This window comes from Hippopotamus amphibius, chromosome 1, assembly GCF_030028045.1.
Source record: "Hippopotamus amphibius kiboko isolate mHipAmp2 chromosome 1, mHipAmp2.hap2, whole genome shotgun sequence".
NCBI lineage: Eukaryota > Metazoa > Chordata > Mammalia > Artiodactyla > Hippopotamidae > Hippopotamus > Hippopotamus amphibius.
This window is the reverse complement of record NC_080186.1, coordinates 210,661,063-210,684,601: the sequence shown is the minus strand read 5'-3', so window position 1 is coordinate 210,684,601 and position 23,539 is coordinate 210,661,063. Positions and strand designations below refer to the sequence as shown.

The 23,539-nt window shown below is 37.6% G+C and overlaps 1 protein-coding gene across 2 annotated transcripts in view; it reads left to right on the top strand.

Moving 5' to 3' along the window:
• The window catches only part of VCAN (versican), a 103,590-nt gene that overhangs the window by 31,784 nt on the left and 48,267 nt on the right, over positions 1-23,539 (top strand). The window contains exons 6-7 of one of the 2 annotated variants that reach the window (XM_057739874.1): positions 2,475-2,768; positions 9,677-12,661. In XM_057739874.1, the coding sequence (XP_057595857.1) occupies positions 2,475-2,768; positions 9,677-12,661 (3,279 nt within the window). The remainder of the gene's footprint in view (positions 1-2,474; positions 2,769-9,676; positions 12,662-23,539) is intronic. The other variant, XM_057739882.1, reaches the window with a different exon arrangement.

The following is a 23,539-nucleotide window of genomic DNA, read 5'->3' as shown; positions in this document are numbered from 1 at the left end:
AAAATCATTATTTTTTGGAGATTGGATAGATGGAAATTGTATCCTCCAAAGATGTGAATTAAATAATTATTTTAATATAAAGTCAGAGTTAACAAGAGTTTTTAATGAAAAGTTCTATAAGTAGATCTTTATTGATTTAATAATAATAAGGGTATTCTCTTTTTAATCTGCCAGCACCTACTGAAACCTTTCTTTCCTTTAATACCCCAAACATGTTTGCTGTTTAAAACAGAGAAACCAGTTACCCAGAAAATCATGCCGTCATTTTTATTCATTAGCCCTTTGATCTGGCTGTATTTGGAGAAGTGGATTTCCCCCATCATATGGACGAAAATTGCTGTTTGGAGGAACAGAGTTTTACTCAGTTAATTATATTTCTCTGCCCTGCTCTTGTTGGCTGATCACTCTTGTTACTGAAAAGGAACAGTCCTCTTGCCTCCATGTAGAAGTACCTCACAGTGCAGGAAACGAAGGCATCAAAACTGATATTCCAGCTGTAATAACAAATCCAAGTGTTCCACCTTGGAGGGAAGTGTGCTGGCGTGCTGCCGTCTTTCACACTTACATTCCTTTCAGGCCAAATGCAAGTGTGATGCTGAGGTGAACGAGACTGCTGAGGCTGCTTGGGGCGACACGGTCTCTCCGTCTGCCTTTCCCCGGGTTGCTTTGAGATGAATTGCCTGTCCCAGACTCTGCAGCAGAGTTAGCGCTCTTTAATGTGCTGCCTGGGAATGGTGGAAGAAAAAGGCACCTTGTTTCTGAACAAGAACTTGAAATGCCATTTATTTAACAAATTATCAGATACATACTATGCAAGTGGTTCTCTGACCCTTAGGCTTTTAAAACGTATTAGGAGGGGAGACATTATAGGAATGGGGAGGGAGAAACTTTGTTCTTATCGTGTATTTTTGGATTTGAGATGACTGTCCTTTGCCAGCCTAGATAATTAAGGACAAAAACCCATTCTCACCCCTACCTTGCTTTTTCCAGTCAGGTGAAAGTTACTTTTCTTTCTCTTCTTCAAATAACTCTTATTGGGATTTGGCCTAGTTTCATTGGTAGTGATTTTAGATTTGTAGTGAGAAGAGTGCATATGGGTGAGTTGGCCTTTTCCCCTAATTTTTTTTTTTTTTTATGTTATAAAGCTAAGCACAGAGAGTAACGGCTCTGTTCATTTTAAACAATCGCTTGTTACATATGGATTTAGTCAGCTGAAGAGATGCTGTCTAATATATCATAGAATCGGAAAGTAACCTCAGTGGGATGGAAACAGGACCCACGTCTGCTATAATACTGGGCTATCAGTATTTTAGGTTCCTCTCTATCTCATTTTATACTGCTCCTCCTGCCTGCCATATTTGCTTAGGTATTCTCTAATTCCACCTCTTTTAGCCACTTATGTGCTCATATGTGAAAAACATCATTTAATTCACATTGCATTTATTTCAGCCAGTTGTTACATTAGTTACCCAAGTAAAATTCCAATTCAGCAAACTCTCTGGCATTTCCAGAGTATTTTATTGTGACGTGTTAAATGGTAATGAACATACTAATTGGGTATAATTGAGCCTGGCGGTGAGCAAAGGAGATGTTCCGCCTGTCTTTGTTAATCAATAAGGAGATGTAAGAAAGTCTCCAACCTAGTTAAAGCCCCTGCTGGCACATATGGTAACTTTGTGAGAACTGGAAAGGAGGCTCCTTCTGGGCAGACAGATTGCAAAAGGTATCCACCCTGAGCAGAGCCAGCAGAAAAAGAGTACCCCTTCCTCCACGGGGGCTTTGGTCCCTTTGGCTGGCTGAATGGGAGCTGATATTGGCCCCCATACCCTCTCAGCCCTGCCCAAGTGCAGGCCATGTCCTGTGTAACTATCAAGACTGCCCTGTGCCTAGGACAAGAAGGATGGAAAGAAAGAGCATTCCATTTCTGCCTCTTTCCCTTTCCCCTCTTCAAACCCTGGAGGTCTTCTTGTTTTGTTGTTTGCTTTGATCTATATTCATGGTAGAGACAGATGAAAGAGTCAGAGAATTACTATTTGATTTTAGGATAAACAAAGAAAAATAACATCAGTGACATTTCAACGCAGCTTTCTCTTTCCAGCATTCAATGTTAATAAGTACATCACAGTCTCTTTCATTCAAGAGAAAACCCCTTTCCTGGACGGTAAACCAAAGAATCAGTTGGAAAAGCTTGTTCATTTTAAAAAATTTATTGTAACTTTAATATCAAATGACTGTTTCTAAGGCCTATGGTAATATAGGTATATAAAATGAAACTTTTCTGGTGTGTGTTATTTCTTTTTTTTTTTAAATTGTGTTACTTCTTACCATGCACTAATAGTAACAAAATTAGGTAACATTGTGCTTTCTGCTTTAAAGTATCATGAAAAAAGCATTACGGGCTTTTCCCCATCTCCCATAAACAGGAAGGGACTGAATAATAACATTTAGACCCTTTCTCCTCTTCTTTTTTGCAGGTGATGTGTTCTACATCACTGCTCCCAATAAATTCACCTTCGAGGAAGCTGGAAAAGAATGTGAAAACCAGGACGCCCGCCTGGCGACGGTGGGGGAGCTCCAAGCGGCGTGGCGGAACGGCTTCGACCAGTGTGATTACGGGTGGCTGTTGGACGCCAGCGTTCGCCACCCTGTGACTGTGGCCAGGGCCCAGTGTGGAGGTGGTTTACTTGGGGTGAGAACCCTGTATCGTTTTGAGAACCAGACAGGCTTCCCTACCCCTGATAGCAGATTTGATGCCTACTGCTTTAAACGTAAGTGTTCGATACCTTCTTAAACATTACAGATTTGTTGTAAAAGTACTTCGAAGACATGCAATTGTTGTTCAACTAGCCATTGGAATGATTCCAGGTCTTGCAGTGTGTGCACGGAATGGAAACGGTTCAATGACTTTCAAAAACAAGGAAATGGAACAGCGGTGATATGGTTAATACAAGAAGTTTGACAAATGGTTTTTTAGAGAGGATGGGGCAGTGTCAGGTGAAGGCCTTAGCTGTGCTGCATCACACTTAGAACCACAGAACATGTTTCTGAGTACTTATTTTATGGTAATCCTAGTCCTTCAATGCAATTAGGTGGTTAGCGCTGTAATACTGGGGCCAACTGGGGCCGAGTTGAATCCTTGAATTCTGTTTATCTTGTCTTTGTTTGGTAACACCCTTTCTTTTAAATGCCAGAGGATTTAAATTTCAGTAATTGCAGGTGAGTACTTGGAGCTGACATGGATAATACCTAAAAATGAACCATGCTATAAATAAAAATCTTATTTTATCTCATTTTATTTCAAATAATGGAAATATGTGCCTTCGAATGCTTAATTCTCTAGTATCATATTGATGTACAGTATATGTTTTCTGCAAGCTCTAACATAAATAGGCTATCTTCAGTCAGGTTTACTACCGAAAATGGATGTTAAGTAACATTTCTCAACATTCATGATATAATTATTTTAATTTTTCAGATGTCCTTAAATTATTTTAGCGCTAGTAGTCGCATACTGTAGTGCCATGCTTGTAGAATGCTTAATTAAACAAGCAAGCAATCCAGAGTCTCACTGTGATATTTACTGTAGCATCTATATTGTGCTAGCAAAACAAAGATCTTGAATTGTTGGTGACCTCGAGTCTGTTCAAGATAGAGCCATGTTATATTGAAATACAGTGAGAATTTTTTACTAAGTTTCCAATATGTATTGTTATAGCAATACATGCAGTCATCCCTTGGGTTCAGGGCCTTCGGGGATACCAAAATCCACAGATGCTCAAGTCCTTCATATAAAATTATGTAATAATTGCATATAACCTACACACACCCTCCTGTATACTTTAAATCATCCCTAGATTACTTATAATACCTATACTATGTAATAGTATATAATACCAACTATGTAAATAGTTGCTGGCACACAACAATTTCAAGTCTTGCTTTTCGGAACTTTCTGGAGTTTTTTTTAATCAAAAGTTCGTTAAATCTTTGGATGCGGAACCCATGGACATGGAGGGTCAACGGTAACTGAAGTGAGTAGAAAATACACTAGCTTGTTTTGTAATTGGTTTCTAAAGTGAAATATACAGACATTCTTCATCAACCAAAAAGACACAGAACTGGGATGTCTGAGTAGTCAGGAAAATAGATGTTAGTGCAGCAGAAAGATGTGATTTCACATCTTGCTCTCTCCCAGCTGAGATTCCTCTGTTTGGATCTGCTATAAACTCAACTTTCTGAGTGTTAAAGCCATGTATTGTGATCAGTGTGATACAAGCTGGGCATGAAAAGCCATTGCAAATATTAGTTTTTGTTCCTAGGCCCTGAAACTACAGAAAAAGTCTTAATCATTCTCAGGAAAACAAACGAACATCAACAATAAGAGCAAAACCTTATCCCTAGAAGTAGAAAGATATTCCTTTAAGCCACCTACCCATAACAGTAGTTACAGGTATATTTTCAAGTAGTTCAAGCTTTAAAATCAATTTTACATTAAGTGACATGATTAAGGAAGAAAATCAAATGTGTGTGTTGAGAAGGGGGGGACAGGTGGGTTGGAGAGGCTAAATTAAGGAAGGAGTTGAATTATCTAGCATGACTGCCTTGTTTGATTTTATTTTCTTGTGCTTTATAAACCTGGCACTAGAAAACTTTTAAACATTTTTGTTCTCTTTGAGGGTAAAATTTAAACCAAAGCCTGTCTGTAGCCATAAAGAATTCATCCTGATGTGTTTTAAATTGTTTACTTAAGGAATTCACATGAATGTACAAAATAACAAGGTCATTACATTCAAATAGAATAGCTACCTATTAAAAATCTATATAAAATCTGAATGAAATTTGAAAGTTTAGGTCCATTTTTTTCTCCCTAATTCATTTGAATCTATATAACTTAGAAATATTATAACTGGAAAATATAATGAAGTCAAATTTTTGTTTTCTTCCCTGCCTAAGCTAAAGGCTAGATTCTTATTTAGTTCTTCCCTAAGACTCTACCATACTCAAAATGTATTCACCACATAAAATGTCAAGAAAGTTTATTCATACATAAAAGCCTTCCTTAAGCCACACACAATGTCAACAGCCTCCCCAAATTTCTAAGTCATTTTTCAAAGATTCTTTTTAAATATACAGTTTTTTTAATTTGAAAAATATTCTCAGAATGACTTGCCTGCTGTCCAGTTTCCCATGTAGTTGAGTAGTTGCTAAATCTGTGGAGTTAAAGTTGGTAAGAGTTGTGGCCTTAAGGACAATTCCAAAAGTGATTTCAGGGATGTACAGCTGGTTGGTTAAGTAGAAGAATTTAGAAATATAATCACATTTTTCTTGTTTGCTTTTACCAAATGGAGAAAGCGTTTTTAAGGCCACTTCATGGTGAATAAACAATACCAAATCTCACTTTGGTATAATTCCCTTTTCCTTCTAAAATCACTGAATAGAACTTTAATAATAATGGCTGATGATAAACATAATTAGAATCTGTTCTTGTCAAATAGATTTGGAAAACAAGTAAATTGATGTCCTTGTGAGATAAAATTTTCCTGTGCATTTCCACTTGATGATTAAATCGTGCACTTTTCATTTTTCTTTGAGCTCAGAGTTAAGCAAATTCTGTGAAATAGAGTTATACAGGGCTTTGAAGGACCATGCACACTCCCTAAGTTTAAGTGAATCAAAACCATCGAGACTCATCATAACTTCTCATTAAATATTATTAAAGATCTCCAGGACAGGGAGAAAAAGGAATGTTTCCTAGAAAACCCGTTCCAGTATCCTATTACTACCACTCAGATAGTTTTTCTAATTATCTAAATCCTTTGCATTAGAATTTGAGTCCATCTTTCCTTCTTATGTTGGAGAAAAAATCTAAATAACAGCATTTCTACCATTGAAAACAACTGTTCAGTTGTCCCTCAGTATCTCCCTGACACTGAAACAATTTCCTTTGTTTTGGAATTTCAATTTCTAGGCCTCTAATCACCTATGCCATCTTGCTTTGCACCCGCATTGTTTTTCACAGCCCTCGGTTCTATTAAACTTGAAGCTAGAGATAGTCATCTAGAGAAGGCTAAATAAGTACCCACCACTTCCTATGCTATCTTTCTAATATATTTGTTCACTTTTACAACTGACCTTCCCTTCTAACCTACGGTCAGTTTATTATCTTTTTAGTGCCCTAGATCATAATCTGACCATAGGTGTCAAAACTTATCCTTCTCTAATGGGTATTTTTAAAATGTTTTCTGTTTATTGAATATGAATCAGTTAGTTAACATTCAATCACTCAAAAACCTTGAAAACTTTAGTCTGAATTCTAATCCCATTGTTCCAACCTTTTTACTCTTTCCGCAGCCATGAACCCAGAACCAACTGATTGAATATCCAATCATTTCCCTATAACGTAGGCAGTATGGGTATCAGTTAAATCAACTATCATGCTGTTAGTAGAGATTTCATATTATATTAGGAAAATCTGCTTCATGTCTCACAATAGAAGCACTGGAGAAGATAGTCCGTAGGATATAAAATACCATAAGGACAGTGATATGAAACATCTGTGTGGCAGACAGCTGCAAATGTTGGAAGGGAGCTTTTGTGGGAAAAGAAGCCTGCTGCTTTCTGTTGGCTTCCTCGATAATGAAGTTGAAGGGACACTGGTAGTTTTCCAGGGCAAAAACGTCCTCATGTGAATCCTCCTTCTGGACAGACACTTTTAGAATAATCTGGAGTTGTGTTTTCACCTTTGTAATGGCCACCTGTGTAATAGTTATCATCAATACACTGGCATTTATTCTTAAGATATTTCTTTGTAGATATTTGTGGTTTTTTTAATTAGTTTCTTTTTTTGGAATGGTTGAAGCAAATGGCGTAGATGCTCAGATAGACTGAGTTGTGATGGAAATCAGCTGTTAAGTTGATGAAAAAGCAACCCAACCCCAAAAGGAAGTCTGAGGTTTTCCATTCCAAGTAGTAGAATTAATCAACTTAATTACAAGCAGACTTTTAAACAGGGTTCTCAAATTATTAAAAACCCTTGTTTTTGAAAACAAAGTCACAGAGACCCAGCTTTGTAAAGGAGATTCTCTGAGACATGCTACTGTCATATTACTATGGTCCAGGCCTAGAGGAAGGCAACACCAAGCAGTACAGTAATCATTCATAATGACATACAGTTATGTAGTTTTTGAAATCTGAGTCCTTCATTTTTAAAACACTCTAAAAGTATTTTCATAGCACTGTAGAAAGTTTCTAGCATAGAACTTGGGTTGGAGCATAGGAAGACCTGATTCACAGGCCCTCTTTCGGCCCTAATGCAGTTATCACCTCCTTTTAAGTGAGTTTCATCAGCCATGGAAATACTCAGAGGGAAAAAGCAAAATTAGCTTTTTTGTTGTTATAATAATAATATGGTTAAATTTTCTCTAATGTGCAGTGTGCTAAGTGTTTATATTATGTTTCCATGGGAACTTTCTCTGTATGTACATTTTACTGTTTCCCCAAAGAATGCAGTTATAAAACAAACATGATATTTGGCAGTTAAATGAGGCAACAGTTATGGAATTTCAGAGGATAGAGAATTGAATGAAAAGAAAAACAGTCAACCTTACTTTGGTTCCTTAAGTTGTTCATGTCAATCAAAATGACCAAAGCTTCCTCCAGGAAATGAGTGCAGGAAAAGCTTTCTTTAAAAAAAAAAGGGGGGAAAAAGTTGTTTAACATTTTTCTTGAAGAGTCCAATTCTTTTCCGTTTTTGTTATTTAGTTTTGTTTAATACAAAGGGATAAATAGTGACAGACTAAAGAGTTTTTAAATACATCATAATGAAATGGCCACCAAGTTTTTGTTATAAAACTGGTGCATCTGGGCTTTAAAATGGTGTGGGGAATGACCACAACTAATAACAGCTCATACCAGACAAAAAACGAGGAATCTGTTACGGCTCAAGTATGATTCACAACAAAATCACATCATTTTATCATTAAATTTTTAAAGTAGACTTTATTTATTAGAGCAGTTTTAAGTTCACAGTAAAACTGAGTGGAAGATGCAGAGATTTCCCATGTACGCCCTGCCCCCACTCATGCATGGCCACCCTCTTATCGACATCCCCCATTAGAGTGGTATGTTTGTTGCAATTGATAAACCCCATGGACGCAACATAATCATGCAAAGCTCATAGTTTACATTAGGTTTCACTCTGCGTTGTACATTCTGAGTTTGGACAAATACATGATGACATGTACGTGCCATTCTAGTATCATACAGAGCAGTTTCGCTGCCCTAATATCATTAAGTTTTGACAGAGTAGATGGAGCTCAAAAGTATCCAGCTGTGTTTTACAAGGAACTTGGTTTGGGAATTATTAAGAGTAAGCCACAAGGTGTTATAGATACTACAGTTATTACAACTTCTAACAGAAGGAGTAGGCGTTACCCATACTCGTTTTAAATCATACAGTATGTAGCAAGACAATGACTACAGATTTCCTCAGATCAGTTCCTTCTGAATCTAGTGGCAATCTGTTTTTGATTTTTGAAAATCTGATTAAAACACACACACACACACACACACACACACAATCTTTATGTGCTAAACTGCAGCATTTTCTTTGTGTTGAGATAGAATCTTATCTACAACACTGTCGCTTTCATGCATAACTTAAATGTCTTTAAACAGGCCAGGCCTTTCTATGTAAATCTGGAGGCATTATAATGTAGCATTTTTTGATGACATGTTACTTTTTATTGCCTGAGCCCGGTTCTTTCTGATGCTCAGGGGTGTTTCCAGTGATTTGTAATTACAGAGCTAAAATATATCGTGTGGGTACTTTACTTCCTGTTCTATGTTTGCATTTCCTGCTAAAAGGAAGCCTGGCACCAAGACCCTTAAGATTTACAAACATGATGTGTAGAACATAGAACAAGAGGTAGAACTACAACAATGCCAAGCAGCCTCTGCCAGAGGCATTTGGTGATGTATTATAAACGAGGCTACACTGCAGAGTTGAAAGGAATATAAAGACAAATGTCTAACACCTGGGATCAAGTGAATAGTGGTGTTAAAAAGTTTAATATCCTGTTTTCATGAAAGCCTCCACATTATGGACAATGTAATCATTGATACGTAACTTGGGTACATTTGATGTGGCTTTTTTGTTGTTTTGCAATCTGAGGCACTCCCTCTCCCCAGAGACATTATGTAGCTAGAGGCAGAAGCCTCCAGAATAGTAGTGCCAAGTTCTCCTACTAGACTTCAAGTTGGTGCTGTAGTTTCTGATAAATAACATCTCCACTGTTTCCAAACTCTGCATTTTTTTCAAGTTCTCCTTATCTTAAAACTACATAACATTCACTTACTTTAACCAAGAACAGCCATTCATACATATGGGTAAAAGCAGTGTTAACCCTTTTCAATATAAAACAAGTGATCAATTTGTTTGTTTGTTTGTTTTTGTCTTTGGTATCACTTTAAGTGTGCCTTCTGAAAATATCAGTTTGTGTTGATTAAATGTTCAATTGTCTGTCTTTGGGTTAATTTAAGTTTAGTTTTTAGACCCCCCCCAATCATAAAACACTTTTGGGTCACCCCAAAATACACAACAGCACTTAACAAACACTGGACGTACAACTTTTTATTAGTGACTTGTCTAATCAACTCTTTGAAATTATTTTTCTAGCTAAACAGAATATATCAGAGGCTACAACCATCGAACTGAATATGCTTGCAGAAACTGCCTCTCCCACTTTGTCAGAAGAACTACAAATGGGACCCGACAGAACTACACCAATTGCCCCTTTAATCACCGAATTACCTGTCATTCCAGCAAAGTTCCCTTCTGTGGGAAATATAGTCAATTTTGAACAGAAAGCCACAGTGCAACCTCTAACTATTACACACAGAGTAGCTGCAGAATCACCCACACCTGATGGGGGTACCGAGAAGCCTTGGGATGTGGACTATTACTCACCTTCTGCCTCAGGACCTCTTGGAAAGCCAGACATATCCGAAATTAAGGAAGAAGTGCCCCAAAGTACAACTATCATCTCCCATCATGCTACTGATTCATGGGATGGTGTCAAGGAAGATATACAAAGACGAGAATCAGTTACACAAATTGAACAAATAGAAGTGGGTCCCTTGGTAACATCGATGGAGATCTCAAAGCCCATTCCTTCCAAGGAATTCACTGCAACGGAAACACCGTTTGTGTCTGCAACAATGACCCTGGAATCCAAAACTGAAAAGAAAGCAATAAGCACAGTCTCTGAACCAGGGACCACAAGCCGCTACGGATTCACCTTGGGAGAAGATGATAGTGAAGACAGAACATCTACAGTTAGATCTGGTCAGGGTACCTCGGTCTTTAGCCAAATACCTGAGGTCGTTACAGTGTCAAAGACTTCAGAAGACACCACCCACACTCAGCTAGAGGAGGTGGAGTCAGTCTCAGCAGCGACTATTGTTTCACCTGTAACTATGCCTGACCGTGATGGGTCATCCATGGACCACTGGGAAGGGAAACAAACTCATGGTAGGATAACTGAAGATTTTCTCAGCCAGTATGTGTCCACCACACGTTTCCCATCACAGCACCATGCAGAAGTAGAGTTGTTTCCTTATTCGGGTGATGAAAGATTAGTTGAGGGAACATCCACAGTTATTTATCCCTCTCCACAAACAGGAAGAGAAAGAACAGAAACGCTAAGACCAGAGATGAGAACAGTTACTCATACGGATGATGAAATACAGGAAAAGATCACCAAAGATCCATTTGTAGGAAAAATAGAGGAAGAAGGATTCTCTGGAATGAAGTACTCTACAGCTTCCTCAGAGCAAATTCATCATACAGAGTATTCAGTGGGAATAACAAAATCTTTTGATTCCCCAGCACTGACAACAACAAAGCTCCCTGTGGCACCAACAGAGGCAACAGATTTGGAGGAAGGCTTTACAACAACAACTCTGATTGGATTAGAAACAGATGGCTATCAAGATACCACAAAGTATGATGAGGGTATTACAACAGTGCATTTGACCCAAAGCACTTTAAATGTGGAGGTGGTTACTGTGTCAAAATGGTCACTAGATGAAGATAATACAACATCAAAGCCTTTAGGATCCACAGAACATGCAGGCTCTCCAAAATTGCCCCCTGCCTTCTTCACCACTACGGGAGTGAGTGGAAAGGATAAAGAAATCCCAGGTTTTACTGAAGATGGAAGAGATGAATTCACTCACATCCCAGAAAGTACTCAAAAGTCATTAGAGGAGTTTGCTGAGGAAGACAAAACAGACCATGAAAAATTCACAGTTAGATTTCAGCCAACTACATCAGTTGGTATCACAGAAAAGTCAACTTTGAGAGATTCTATGACTGAAGAAAGAGTTTCCCCTATCACAGGCACGGAAGGTCGTGTTGTTCATGCAACCGTAGAAGGAAGTGCTTTGGATGAAGAAGATGTGGATGTCTCTAAGCCTGTATCTACTGTCCCCCAGTTTGCACACACTCCAGATATGGAAGGATCAGCTTTTGTTAATTTTAGTAGCACCCAGGAGCCCACTACTTACGTAGACACTTCCCATACCATTCCTCTTTCTATAATTCCTAAGACAGAATGGGGAGTGTTGGTACCTTCCATTCCATCAGAAGGTGAAGTTCTAGGTGAACCCTCTCAAGACATACATGTCATTGATCAGACTCCCCTTGAAGCTACTATTTCTCCTGAAGCAATAAGAACAACAACAGAAATTACACAGGGAACAACTCAGGAAAAGTTTCCTTGGAAAGAACAGACTCCAGAGAAACCAGTTTCTCCTCGCAGCTCTACAGCTGACATAGCCAAGGAGAAAACACCACCTTTGGATGAACAAGAGATCGATGGGTCAGCGTATACAGACTTTGAAGACAGGTTGGTGACAGGTTCTGAGAGAGTCCCAGTTTTAGAAACAACTCCAACTGGAAAAATTGAGCAGAGTACGTCTTATCCGCCTGTTGCTGTCACTGAACCCAAAGCGAAAACAGATGAAGTGGTAACACTGACACCAAGCATGGGGCCAAAGCTATCTTTAAGCCCAGGGCCTAAACAAAAATATGAAACAGAAGGTACCAGTCCAAGAGAGTTTGTATCACCTTTTAGCACTGGTGTTACCCAGCTTATGAAAGAAACCACTACTGAGAAAAGAGAGAAAACATCCCTGGATTATATTGATTTAGGCTCAGGATTATTCGAAAAGCCCAAGGCCACAGAACTCCCAGAATTTTCAACAATTAAAACCACAGTTCCAAGTGATTTCACGGCTGCCTTCAGTTCGGTAGACAGGCTTCACATAACTTCAGTATCCACTGAGAAGCCATCTCTCATTGACAGAGAACCTGATGAAGAAACAACCAGTGACATGGTGATCATTGGCGAATCAACATCTCATGTTCCTCCCACTACCCTTGAGGATATTGTAGCCAAGGAAACAGAAACAGATATTGATAGAGAATATTTCACAACTTCAAGTACTCCTTCTGCTACACAGCCAACAAGACCACCCACTGTGGAAGGCAAAGAAGCCTTCAGACCACAGGCACTTTCCACTCCAGAACCCCCAGCAGGGACAAAATTCCACCCTGACATAAATGTTTACATTATAGAGGTCAGAGAAAACAAGACAGGTAAGTTTTTGCTTTCTAGACATACCAGTCAAGGCAATCAGCATTTTATCTTGAAAATTACTTTTGGAAAAAAAAAATATCAACATGCCAAATGCTGCCATTAGAAGATAACTGGAGTGTGAAAAAAATTCTGTTTTAGCTTCATGTATTTGTACAAGAAATGGAAGAATATGTTAAACAATTTGGAAGAATGTTAGATATTGTTTTATTTTAAAAGTCGTAAGAAGCCCTGCTTTGTCATCTAATATAACCAAATCATCACTGCTACATCACTTCAGAACATGCAGAACAAAATGTTTTAATTTCAGTGTCTTTCCATGCGTTACTACTCAAGTGTAGTACTACACTGTGTTAACATTCCATTGGTCTTTAACTATTAACCTTCAGTACTTACACTGTGGATAGCTTAAAAGCGTATTGCATATCCCTAGGACTGATAGAAAGACACCTAAAGGTTTGTTTTGGTTTTTCTCTTCCATGATTTGCAGGTTTATTATACAACTTTTGGGGTGGGTAATAGGTCTGTAATTTAAATGTATTTTAAAGAAAGTTCAACATATTTTCAAGCTGTTGTCCTTGGGTATTTTAATGAGGCTTTAAATATTAAGAACAAATACAATCTGAGTTCTAGGAGATGCTGTAATCTGTTGTATCAAATATATTCTCAGAAAGTGGACATGTCAGCATTACCTCTGTTCCCTAAAAACCAGGCTGTAATGTTATTTATTTTATGATTTAGCTATTTTATCTCTAGGAATATTCACAGTGCCTTCTAATCTGCTCAAATATTTTACATATCTCTCTGAGAAAATTCTTAAAAGCTGTTTCTTTACATTGATTAATACTTGCAATTTTTATCGTCAAACATAACCTATTCCTTCCTAAAGGTCAGTCCACTCTACCTGCTAAATTCGGTAAGCTGAGTTGTGAATACATAGCACATGCGGTTCAATAGATCTGTTCAGGTTTGCTTGTCTCTTTTTTAATTTAGAAGTTAAGATCATTGATTTTAGTTAAGTTGCTGTATTTTAGTTTTAATATGTGGATTAAAGGGATAAATACTCATTTATCTTTGACCCAGCTCTGAGAAGTTGGGCTAGAAGTATGTTCTTGGGCAGGTTTTCTCTCTTACTGTTGGGCTATCCTCCTCAAGGTTGTCGTTTTTCTTAAGAGGGATGCTACCCTCATTAGCCTGCTTAGGGATGCACCTGTTGGAAACGCAGGTGGCTCTAATGTCAAGTCAGCTGGCTTCTCATGCCGTTAGATGGTAACTTGGCTTCTACCACCCAGAACTTTCTCCGTCTACAAGCTCTTGTGGGGCAGTGAACAGTAGGGAAGAGAACACACTCCCAGAATATTGATGTTAATCTCTACTTCCCAATACCGTTGAATGAGGCCAGGATTGGAGCATTATTTTCCTGCTAACGATGCTGTTTCTTGGAAACCATAACATATTTCTTCTCTCTTACATTCCTCTTCCACCTCTTGGAACTGGAGTTGGAGAGAGAAGACGGACCAGTTGCCAAGTAGTGGGAATGCGGACTGCTGTTAGTAGGGCTGGAACAGTGACAAGAAGATATGACTATGAAAAGGAAAGAAGTGAAGAGAAGCATAGGGGTTACTACGAATGCTTAATTTGAGAATTAAAAAAAAAAACTTGAATGACTAACTATACAGAAGTTTATCCCAGTTTAGATTACTCTCTTATTAGTGTAGGTACTACATTGAATCAAATGATATAGAAAATAGTAAAAAATGTTCTGCATTTAAAAACTCTTCTAAATGGGAAACTGTGCGTTAAGGTGAGGGCAATCAAGTTGCAAAATGGAAAAAGTGAAACTCAATCTCCCTGAAAGAATTGCCAGTCATCAGGGAAAAAAAATAAATCTGACTTTATAAATGGTTACTTGAAATGGAGGGTCTGAGTAACCTAACTCAGAAACCATATATACAAAGTGTGTATTTTTATCTGAATTGTAAACTTAATTCACCTGGGTCTGGGAAACACAAGTAGGTGTTTCCTCCTCTTTCTTCCACTTTTAAAACAGGTGACCGTGATTTGTCTTCAATAATTTTTGTTCAGCATTGATAACAATGGGTCAGAAAACTCTGTGGAAAGGGAATACTTGGTTATCTCTTTCGGCACAGGGTTCCAGTGAGTGTGGGGAGTCTGGGGGTGAGGATAGAACATGTCTCTATCTAGTTCCCTCCCTCCATCTCTCTCTCTTTCCCACCACCCCCACCCCCTCATCTATCCGTCTTTTTTGTGTGTGCCTTAATATATGCCGTTCTCCTTAAGACTAAAAACAGTGTTTATTGTCTTGATAAGACAGTGAGGTTGACTCAGATCCAACTTTACTTATACTCATTTTATTTGTTTTCTATGAGAAATTTAATTTTTCAAGCATTTCTTATTTTGGCAAGGGAAAACCCTAAAGCAGATGTTAAATTAATGAGTTTTAAGGCAGGTGTACATTAATAAGGAAAAATACATATGTGCCTGGAAAACCAACCTTTTTATGTATTAAGGTACATTTTTCCAAACTGGAAAATCCTTGGTACATGTACAAATTTGTATAAATCTATTCATAAACATAAAATTGAACTCTACACATACTGTATATTCAAGTAAGCAAAAATACCACCCATGCTACGCTAAAACAAGGTGTTCATAATTTTTTTGCTGTACTCAGCAAGTCATATAAATCTTGATTTTTAAAAAATTTTTACTACTGTGAAACAAAACATGCTATGCAGGACATGTTTATGTTATATTTGCTCAAATGGATCTTAATAGCAACTTAGGGTGCTATTGCTGGAGGGCAACTGTAGTTAGCAGTTAAAAAAAATCTGAAGGAACTTTTCAGCTCATAAAACTTTTATGAGCTGAAAAATGCTATAGGGTGTGTTTAACAGTGGTTCAGGGGATAATGAAAACATGACTCCTGTCTATTTCAGGAGTAATTTGCACACCTGCATTTTGAAAAATTATTGAAAGGTTTTCTTTGTGGACATGTATGAAGTCTATAGAGTTTAAAAGCATAGGAAGAGTTTTATCAATTCTGGACTTTTTTCCTTTTTTTTAATGAATGCGCCTTGAAATCATCTAAAATGTCACAGCTTAGTGTAACAGGATTCTGAATGTTTTTAAAAACTGATAGACTATACCTTTAACTCAAAGAATAATTTGGAAGTGTACAGATATTAAATTTAACATTATTGTGCAAATGCTCTTGGTTATAACCTTAAAATAGGTGGCTTATTAGTTTTTTGAAACAAGTTCATGTATACTACATACTGTTTATCGGGCCAGTTTGATACTATTTTCTTGTCAGGTGTTCTTTTTCACTAGTTTTATAATTTATATCTATCCAAATCCAAGTGTAAGACAGGTATTAAGCCAATATTAAACTAAAATGATATATATATTAAATATTGTTAAATTATTAATGAAATGGCATTAAAGTTTAATGAGATTTTGAGAAGAATAATTTTGACCTCTAAATTAGAGTTCATTTTGCTCTGTTTCCTTATTGAGAATTATGGTACTTTATTGCTTACATCATTCAGAAATAATTCCCGTATGATTAATCGCATCTGCATTTTTGTTTGTATATTAGAGAAATGTACATAGAGCTAAAGATTTATTTTCTGAATATGATGATGTTGAGGAGAGGGTAAAGAACAAAGAATGTTAGCTCTGAGAACAGGAGATATCTGGATAAATGCCAATATTTATACCGCTGATTGCACAGTCATTTTTTAAAAGGTAATATTAGCCCAAGAGAGCCTCATATAATTTTTAAAAATCACATATTTTTTTATTTTTATAGAATTCATTACATAGGAATATTTTCAGATTCTCAATTATAGGATCACATTTGTTTCTTCAAACAAAATCTTATTCAGGGCCTCTGTTTTGAGTTGATAAAAAGAATGGCTGTTCTGGTTAGTGTTTGAGGGGGGATGTCAGGAGCCCCACTTTCTTGGGACCTCTTCCTCACCCTCAGTGATAGTTTCTAAAGTAACATGCACCTCAGAACACAGCTAGAAAGAGAATGATATCATGTAGGTAATTCAAAATAAAGCAGCAACATTTAATTCCTGAATGAATTGATTTTTTTAAATAAAAACATTTTTTTAAATTGGCCTAATTATCTATCATTCTATCTATCTATCACTATAATGATACACATTTCTTAACATTTACCTTTGAATAACTGATGATCCGGAATAAAACAAGTTAAGCAAATCTAGCTTCAATCTTATTGATACCCATGTGTAATCAAAATCATTTGCGATTCCATTTCAGAGTATGTGCAGAGCAAAATCATCAAGCATACACTTAGAGCTTCATGCTTTCAGGCCACTTTTTACATATTTTATCATGTTTAAACCTCAGAGACAATTAGTGAGGCAACTAGGGAAAGTATCGCAGATGGGCAAATGGAGGCACACCGGATCTGACACTTTGGCACTGGTCTGTCTTGGCACTCCTTAGAGCATTTTTGCAGTGAGGCAGTTCTCTCCTCTGATGAACTCACAGGAATAATGACCCCTTATTGGCTCAGGTGCTGCCCTGTCCATCAGTTTCTGAAAGAACACAGACTCCGGAAAAACTGGCTTCTCGTTGGCATTCTATTGGTTTAAGAGTAGATAGCTTAGATTTAGTTTGCTGCTAATAGGGGACACTATGTATGCACAGATACCTGCTATGGCAAGAGAATAGCATGCTGAGATCAGTAGCTCTGATGGGGCTGTTTCTCTCCTGCAGAATTTTGGAGCACATCCCTGAAAGTGGATGGGGCGGGTGCCTGCACACTTGAGTGGTTCCCTTTGCTGGGCTCCAGCTGTGGCTCCCTGCCAGAGAAGCACATTTTTTTTCTGCAGGGAATTAGGATGGCTTCCCCCATTCCTCCTTGGCTGTCTAGAAAAGGACTGAGTTCTTCTATTAGTCCAATAGTGAAAAAAGAAGAGACTATCTTTCCTTTATTTCTATAGTAGGAAAAACAGAATTGATCTTAATGTTTCTAAGTTATTAGTGAGCTTAACACTGCTCTACAGACCAAAGGTTACCTTTTTACAAAGTCCTTCTGAGTGAAATGTTTTGTATGTATAATACATATGCTTCCATACAGACACACATACAAACATTCATAGAATCTCAATTTTTAAATGCTTTATAAATGTTTTATTAACCCACTAATCTCAAGGAAAAATTTAAGAAATTGAAATTGTATTTCTCACAGGTTGAGTTTTACTAATAAAGGAGATGTTCCATAGATAACTAAAGGGAACTTTGTTGTCCTCTTCCTAACACGAACCAATGCCTATTCTTTCTGAAAATGGCATTTGCAATTACAAGTTGCCATTATCAAAACTACTACTGAGGTGGGGCGTTAACCAAAGGCAAATACCACTTGGTTCTCATTGGCAGTGACCTCAAGAAAAAGACACACACTGTCTTCCAGCAGAGTGCATGCAATCAAGTGTTCTCTTCATGTAAAGCTACAACATGACTTTTTCTTTAACAGAATTAAAAGGGGACACAAAATAAACCTAAATCCATAGGCCCCTGTTCCCAAGGACTTTAAATGCATTTTGGGGAGCCAATATTAACACAATCAAATATAATTGCAGTACAGAAACATAATTATACACTAAGTATGAGGTGCTAACTGTGAATGGCAGATGAGATCAGCAAAGAAGGAATCAATGAAGGCAGGGGACTCAGAGAATATTTCATGAGAAGGAAGAGATGTAAGTTGGTCCTTATTGGAGGGGTAAATCGAAAATAAATCACCAGAAACTAGTTATTCGCCAACTGCATCCCAACAGAGGCTCACCAGTGGGGCTAAGGAGCCCCAAGTACAATCAAGCATTTTTCTAGATAGGGCTGGGATGACAAGTGGGCATCCCTGCTTCAGAAGATATATGCCTTCTTAGGAGTCACCTAGAAACCTATGCAGGTTCATGGAAACTGGACATATTCGGGCAATTTTCTCAGAAGGGAGTGTTCTCACATTTTTCTGTTTTTTAATGATTGATACTTTTTGATAAAGATAGCATCTTCTGTAAGTTATGTTGAACTTTTCAAAAACATCCCTGTGAAGTACCATGGTTCAGAGTTACACACTTGTAAAGTTAAATGGCATAAAACTATTTTTTTAAGATTTATTTCATTATTTATTCATTACTTACTTTTGGCTGTGTCGAATCTTCATTGCTGAGCATGGGCTTTCTCAAGTTGTGGTGAGCAGAAGCTACTCTTCATTGTGGTGCGTGGGTTTTTCACTGCAGTGGCTTCTCTTGTGGAGCATTGACTCTAGGCTTCAGTAGTTGCGGCACGTGGGCTCAGTAGTTGTGGCGCACGGGCTTAGTTGCTCCTTGGCATGTGGGATTTTCCCGGCCCAGGGATCAAACCCATGTCCCCTGCATTGGCAGGCGGATTCTTAACTACTGTGCCACCAGGGAGGCCCAAAACTACTTTTTAAAGAGTGGGCTGCATATTCTAAAAGGTGACGTAAAGGTTTATGGCATCTTAATTCTAGTGAAATTTGAATCAGTAGTGTTACAGAAGCAGGTGCCATAAACTGGGGGATCTAGAGTCAGTCTCTCCTTTGTTTCCTGGCGATGTGAACCTGGGAATTTCTTATATTTTCTGTCAGTTTTTTGCCGGTAAAATGGATATAGTGGAAATTATTGTATAGAAAGAATAGTATTTCCTGAATTCTGCACCGTACTCTTTTTTTCCAAGTCACAGGAATTATGAAATAAAAAGATGATTTTATATATATATGTATACATGCACATATATAAACACAGCAACATATATATGTGTATCCAAACATATATATTATTGCCATGCAATAAGTATTGCACTAGAACTGGATTTTTGAAGCACACTATCTGTGATATTCTGAATGACCATGGATAATGGATAAGCAGTTGGTTTGCTCTGTAGGATACATAGAAGAGGCCGTTGATGTAGTGGAAAGAACCTTTGGAAACAGACCTGGGTTCATGGTCAACATTGTTATTTGTGATATGTTTGGCCTTGAGTAAATTGCTTATCTCCATAGGCCTCAGTTGTTATAACATTAAAAATACGTGCTAAGACTGCAGACTCACCAGATTGCTTAAAGGAGAAAGGATCTCTCCCAGGGCTTGCCAGTCATGGTGACAGACGCATCTCACATTTACCACTCCTTAAGTGACTGGAAAGCACCAAGCACAGCGCCTGGCAAGTGGCAGTGACTTAGTACAAATTAATTCCCTCTCAGCTTCAGCACTTAGTTCATTCTGAACTTCTCCATGTAGGAAAATTTAGGTTGTTTTGTATTAAATTGGTTAAAATGGAATTATCTTAAAATTCAAGATCATTTATACCAGAGGGAGCCACGTATAATTATACTATAGTATCTGCTTAACTGCAAGAGATTGTTGAAATTTTAATCTTCTATGGACTGTGTTTGTCTAGGGTGATGTCATTTTGGGTACAAATCAGAGGCAGCTGCAGCCCTTATTTAAAATTTAAATATAGTTATAGTATTGATTCTATAGTATCTACATGTAGAATTCATTAGCTTTCTGCCCTTTTTCATGTGTGAAAATTGGGCTTGTGATTTTTGATAGCTACCAATTTAGTTGTTTTTTTTTTTTTTTTTTCAGAGAACAGATCTTTTTACAAATTCTTTATAAATTTTTCCAGGTGCTGGGCCAGGCCTCTTCTTGCATATTCATAGAAAACATGGGCATTCCCTGCTGTCTTTTTGTTGTTGTCAAGGAAACCCCTCAGTTCTCTACACAGGGATTACATTCTTCTTTCTTAATAGCTCTTAGATCATTCATTTGTGCAATGAATAAAAAATGTATTCATGGGCCCAGACAGTGTTCAGAACTTTTGGGGGGTGGGGGGGAGGGGCGTAGCCATGGGGAGAGACATGTGGTTAGAGGAGCAATAGGGATAAAAGAAACAGAAAAAGAAATGCTTTGTGAGGTTTCATTTTAATGAGGTAAAGTGAACATTTTATTTTTAAGATGGCATTACCTATTTTTGTCAGGTTACAAAATTTATAACATTGCACCTCACTGAGGCCAGTTAGTCACATACAAAAAGAAAAGCTGGTTAATAAGTGGCTTTACTGATAGAAGGATTCCAGGAATGGTGGAGGGGGTGGGAATGTGTTCTGATGAAAACCATTGTATATTTTTTTCACTTGAATGTAAGTACTTTGATTTTTTTAATAACACAATTGAGGCAATAGAAAATGTAGAGTATTCTTTCAACCTAGGGCATCATGTAGACAACTGAGATCCTATTTTATTGCATTAGAAACTGTGTTCCTTAGAGAGGTGTGCCAGTGTTTAGACTTGGAGTATCGGTCAGGAGGGAAACACTGATCTATTGGCACAGAGGCTATAATTATTCTTAAAAAGAGTGGTTTGATAGGGGGGAGGAAAATAAATTATGGTGAACCTTCTAAATATGTGCTGGAATTATTGTGATAATGTATAAAGCATTTTTCCATAAATAATTTGAAGTTCAAGTAGGAGATTTGAAACTGGAAAGAAAATCTCTGGAGTGAGAGGAAAAGTTTAATTGTATTTCAGCATCCGTGTCTTTAAAAGTTTGACATATCGTGTCACAGTACTATACCTGGACTTGCTTGCACCCAGTATATAATCAGCACACACAACCTTGACTGGCTTCTAGTGACTTTATCTTTTCATTTTATACCGCGGTATTCCAGTTTCACCGGGTGAGTTAGTTTCTTTGGCCATGTGCTGCGCATAGTAGGTTTTGGTTTTTCTAAGTTGAGAAAGGGAAATGGAAATACACTAATGTATGCTTTTGTGGAGTACAACAGAAGATACTATAATTATCAGTTTTTATTATGTTGTGATCTTATCTTGCTCTGCTCTATAGGGGAGCCATTTTACTCTCTGCAGATAAAACATTCTCTGCCCATCGCTTCACACTTACCCCCAGGAACTCTTTTAAAGGCTTGTTGAAATAAAGTCATTCAATCAAGCTACTCTGTGGCTGGGGAAAAGAAAATAATGTCATCCATAGCTTAGTTGGGAAGGAAACTTGAAATAACTAGTAAGCAACAAGAGTATGCAATAAAGGCTAGTTGCTTGCTTTAAGGAAAGGAAAAATAGAGTTAATGTGAAGTAAGTTAATAGAAGCAGCATCTTTAACAGGCAAAGTCTCAGAATTGGCTTCACAGGAAACTCTGGGCATTCATCCCCGTACTGAGCAACGATCCATTTTCCCCCGGAGGACCCAGGGTGGCACCAACCAGGCATCAACCAGCTGACTGACAGTGATGCCATCCTATAAAGGGGTCTGAGGAGCACCAGCAAATCTCCCAGGACATAAATATTGCTCACACTGCTTCTCAACCTTGGCTCTATATCAGAATCACCAGGAAGTCTCCAGATAAAAACCCACTACCCCATCCCCTACCAGACAAGTTGAATCTGAATTTCTAGTGGTGAGGATCAGGCCTTTGTATTTTTTATTTGCTTCCTTTCTTAAATTTGCTTTATTTAATTTTTAAAATATTAGGTATCTGTATTTTTAAATGTATGTGATTTTGATGCCTAGAGAATGTGGAACACTACTGGTAAAGTAAAGGTTTTCTGACCTTTGGACAGAGGCTGAAATATAGACATTCCTGGGGAAGGGGCTGCTTTAAGCCTCTGCAGGTTTAGGTTGTATTTTGCCAGTTTTAAGGAGGAAAAAAATTATGTTTAATTCAGTCTCCCCTGAGTGAAATTGTGGTCTTTCATCATGTTTTGGGAAGTGTAGCTTTTCTCACAAATGTTAAATGAACCTTGGCAAGTAAGGAAGAAAGTAGAATTAACTATCATTGAAATATATGGTTTTTTTTTTTGTTTCAGAATAATTGTAATTGAATCAAAAGTAATAGTGAGGGGTGGAGACTATATCTGGAATTACCTGGAACTGCATACCTCACTTTGCTGTACCCATATTACCTTCTCTCTATCGACATGGAAATTAAAAGGAAATAAATATGCTCATGGCTTAAGGACTCTTTTGGCTATACTGCCAAAATGAATTTGTTCACTGTATATTTACATTTGAGAAAAATAGTGTGATAAGCCTATGCAGATTCTAGATTTGGAAAGAAAAAGAATGCTAAAATGAATATTTAGACTGTGTCTGCATATTTACATTATTTGATTTTTATAATCATAAACGTCTTTAGTATTTGAGTTATCTGTATGCTCTTTTAGTTGTATCTCAGGACTTGAGCTATTATTGCAGCCAAAAAACAATTTTTCAGTCCAAAAAAAAGGCAGCTCTTTAAAAGGAAGCATCAAAGTAGTAAATGTAAACGTTTCCATTCTTGGTGATAAATAACTGTGTAGACATTCTTCCAACTAAATTCCCAAAAGAAGGGCTAAGTGGCTAGTGTATGGAGAGCATTACATGTTTAAAGGATCCCTTCACTTTAATTATAGAACATAGAAGTTAGTAAGGAAGGTGAAACAAGTATGTAATAACAACCAGGGAAGTTATAAATAAGAAACAATATGACGTAAGTCCTATGGCATACGAATTAAAGATACAGCCAGTTTGGGCTGAGGAGTTTTAGTGAAGACATTGGAGGACAGGGGGCTTCAGCTGGATCATTCGCAAATGCAGGGATGAAGTTCAAAGGAGGGTTTGTGAAGCTTTCCAAGTAGGGGGCAGGAGTGTTCTTGTTGGACAGAAGTGCGAGCTGGGAATGAGGAGGATCTTGAGATTCGGGCATGGCTTCCCTGCTTCCAACTCAGAGATGCAGGGAATGAGAACAGAGAATGAAAGGAAGAGGGTAAATACGGGGACAGTGATGGAGCTATTTG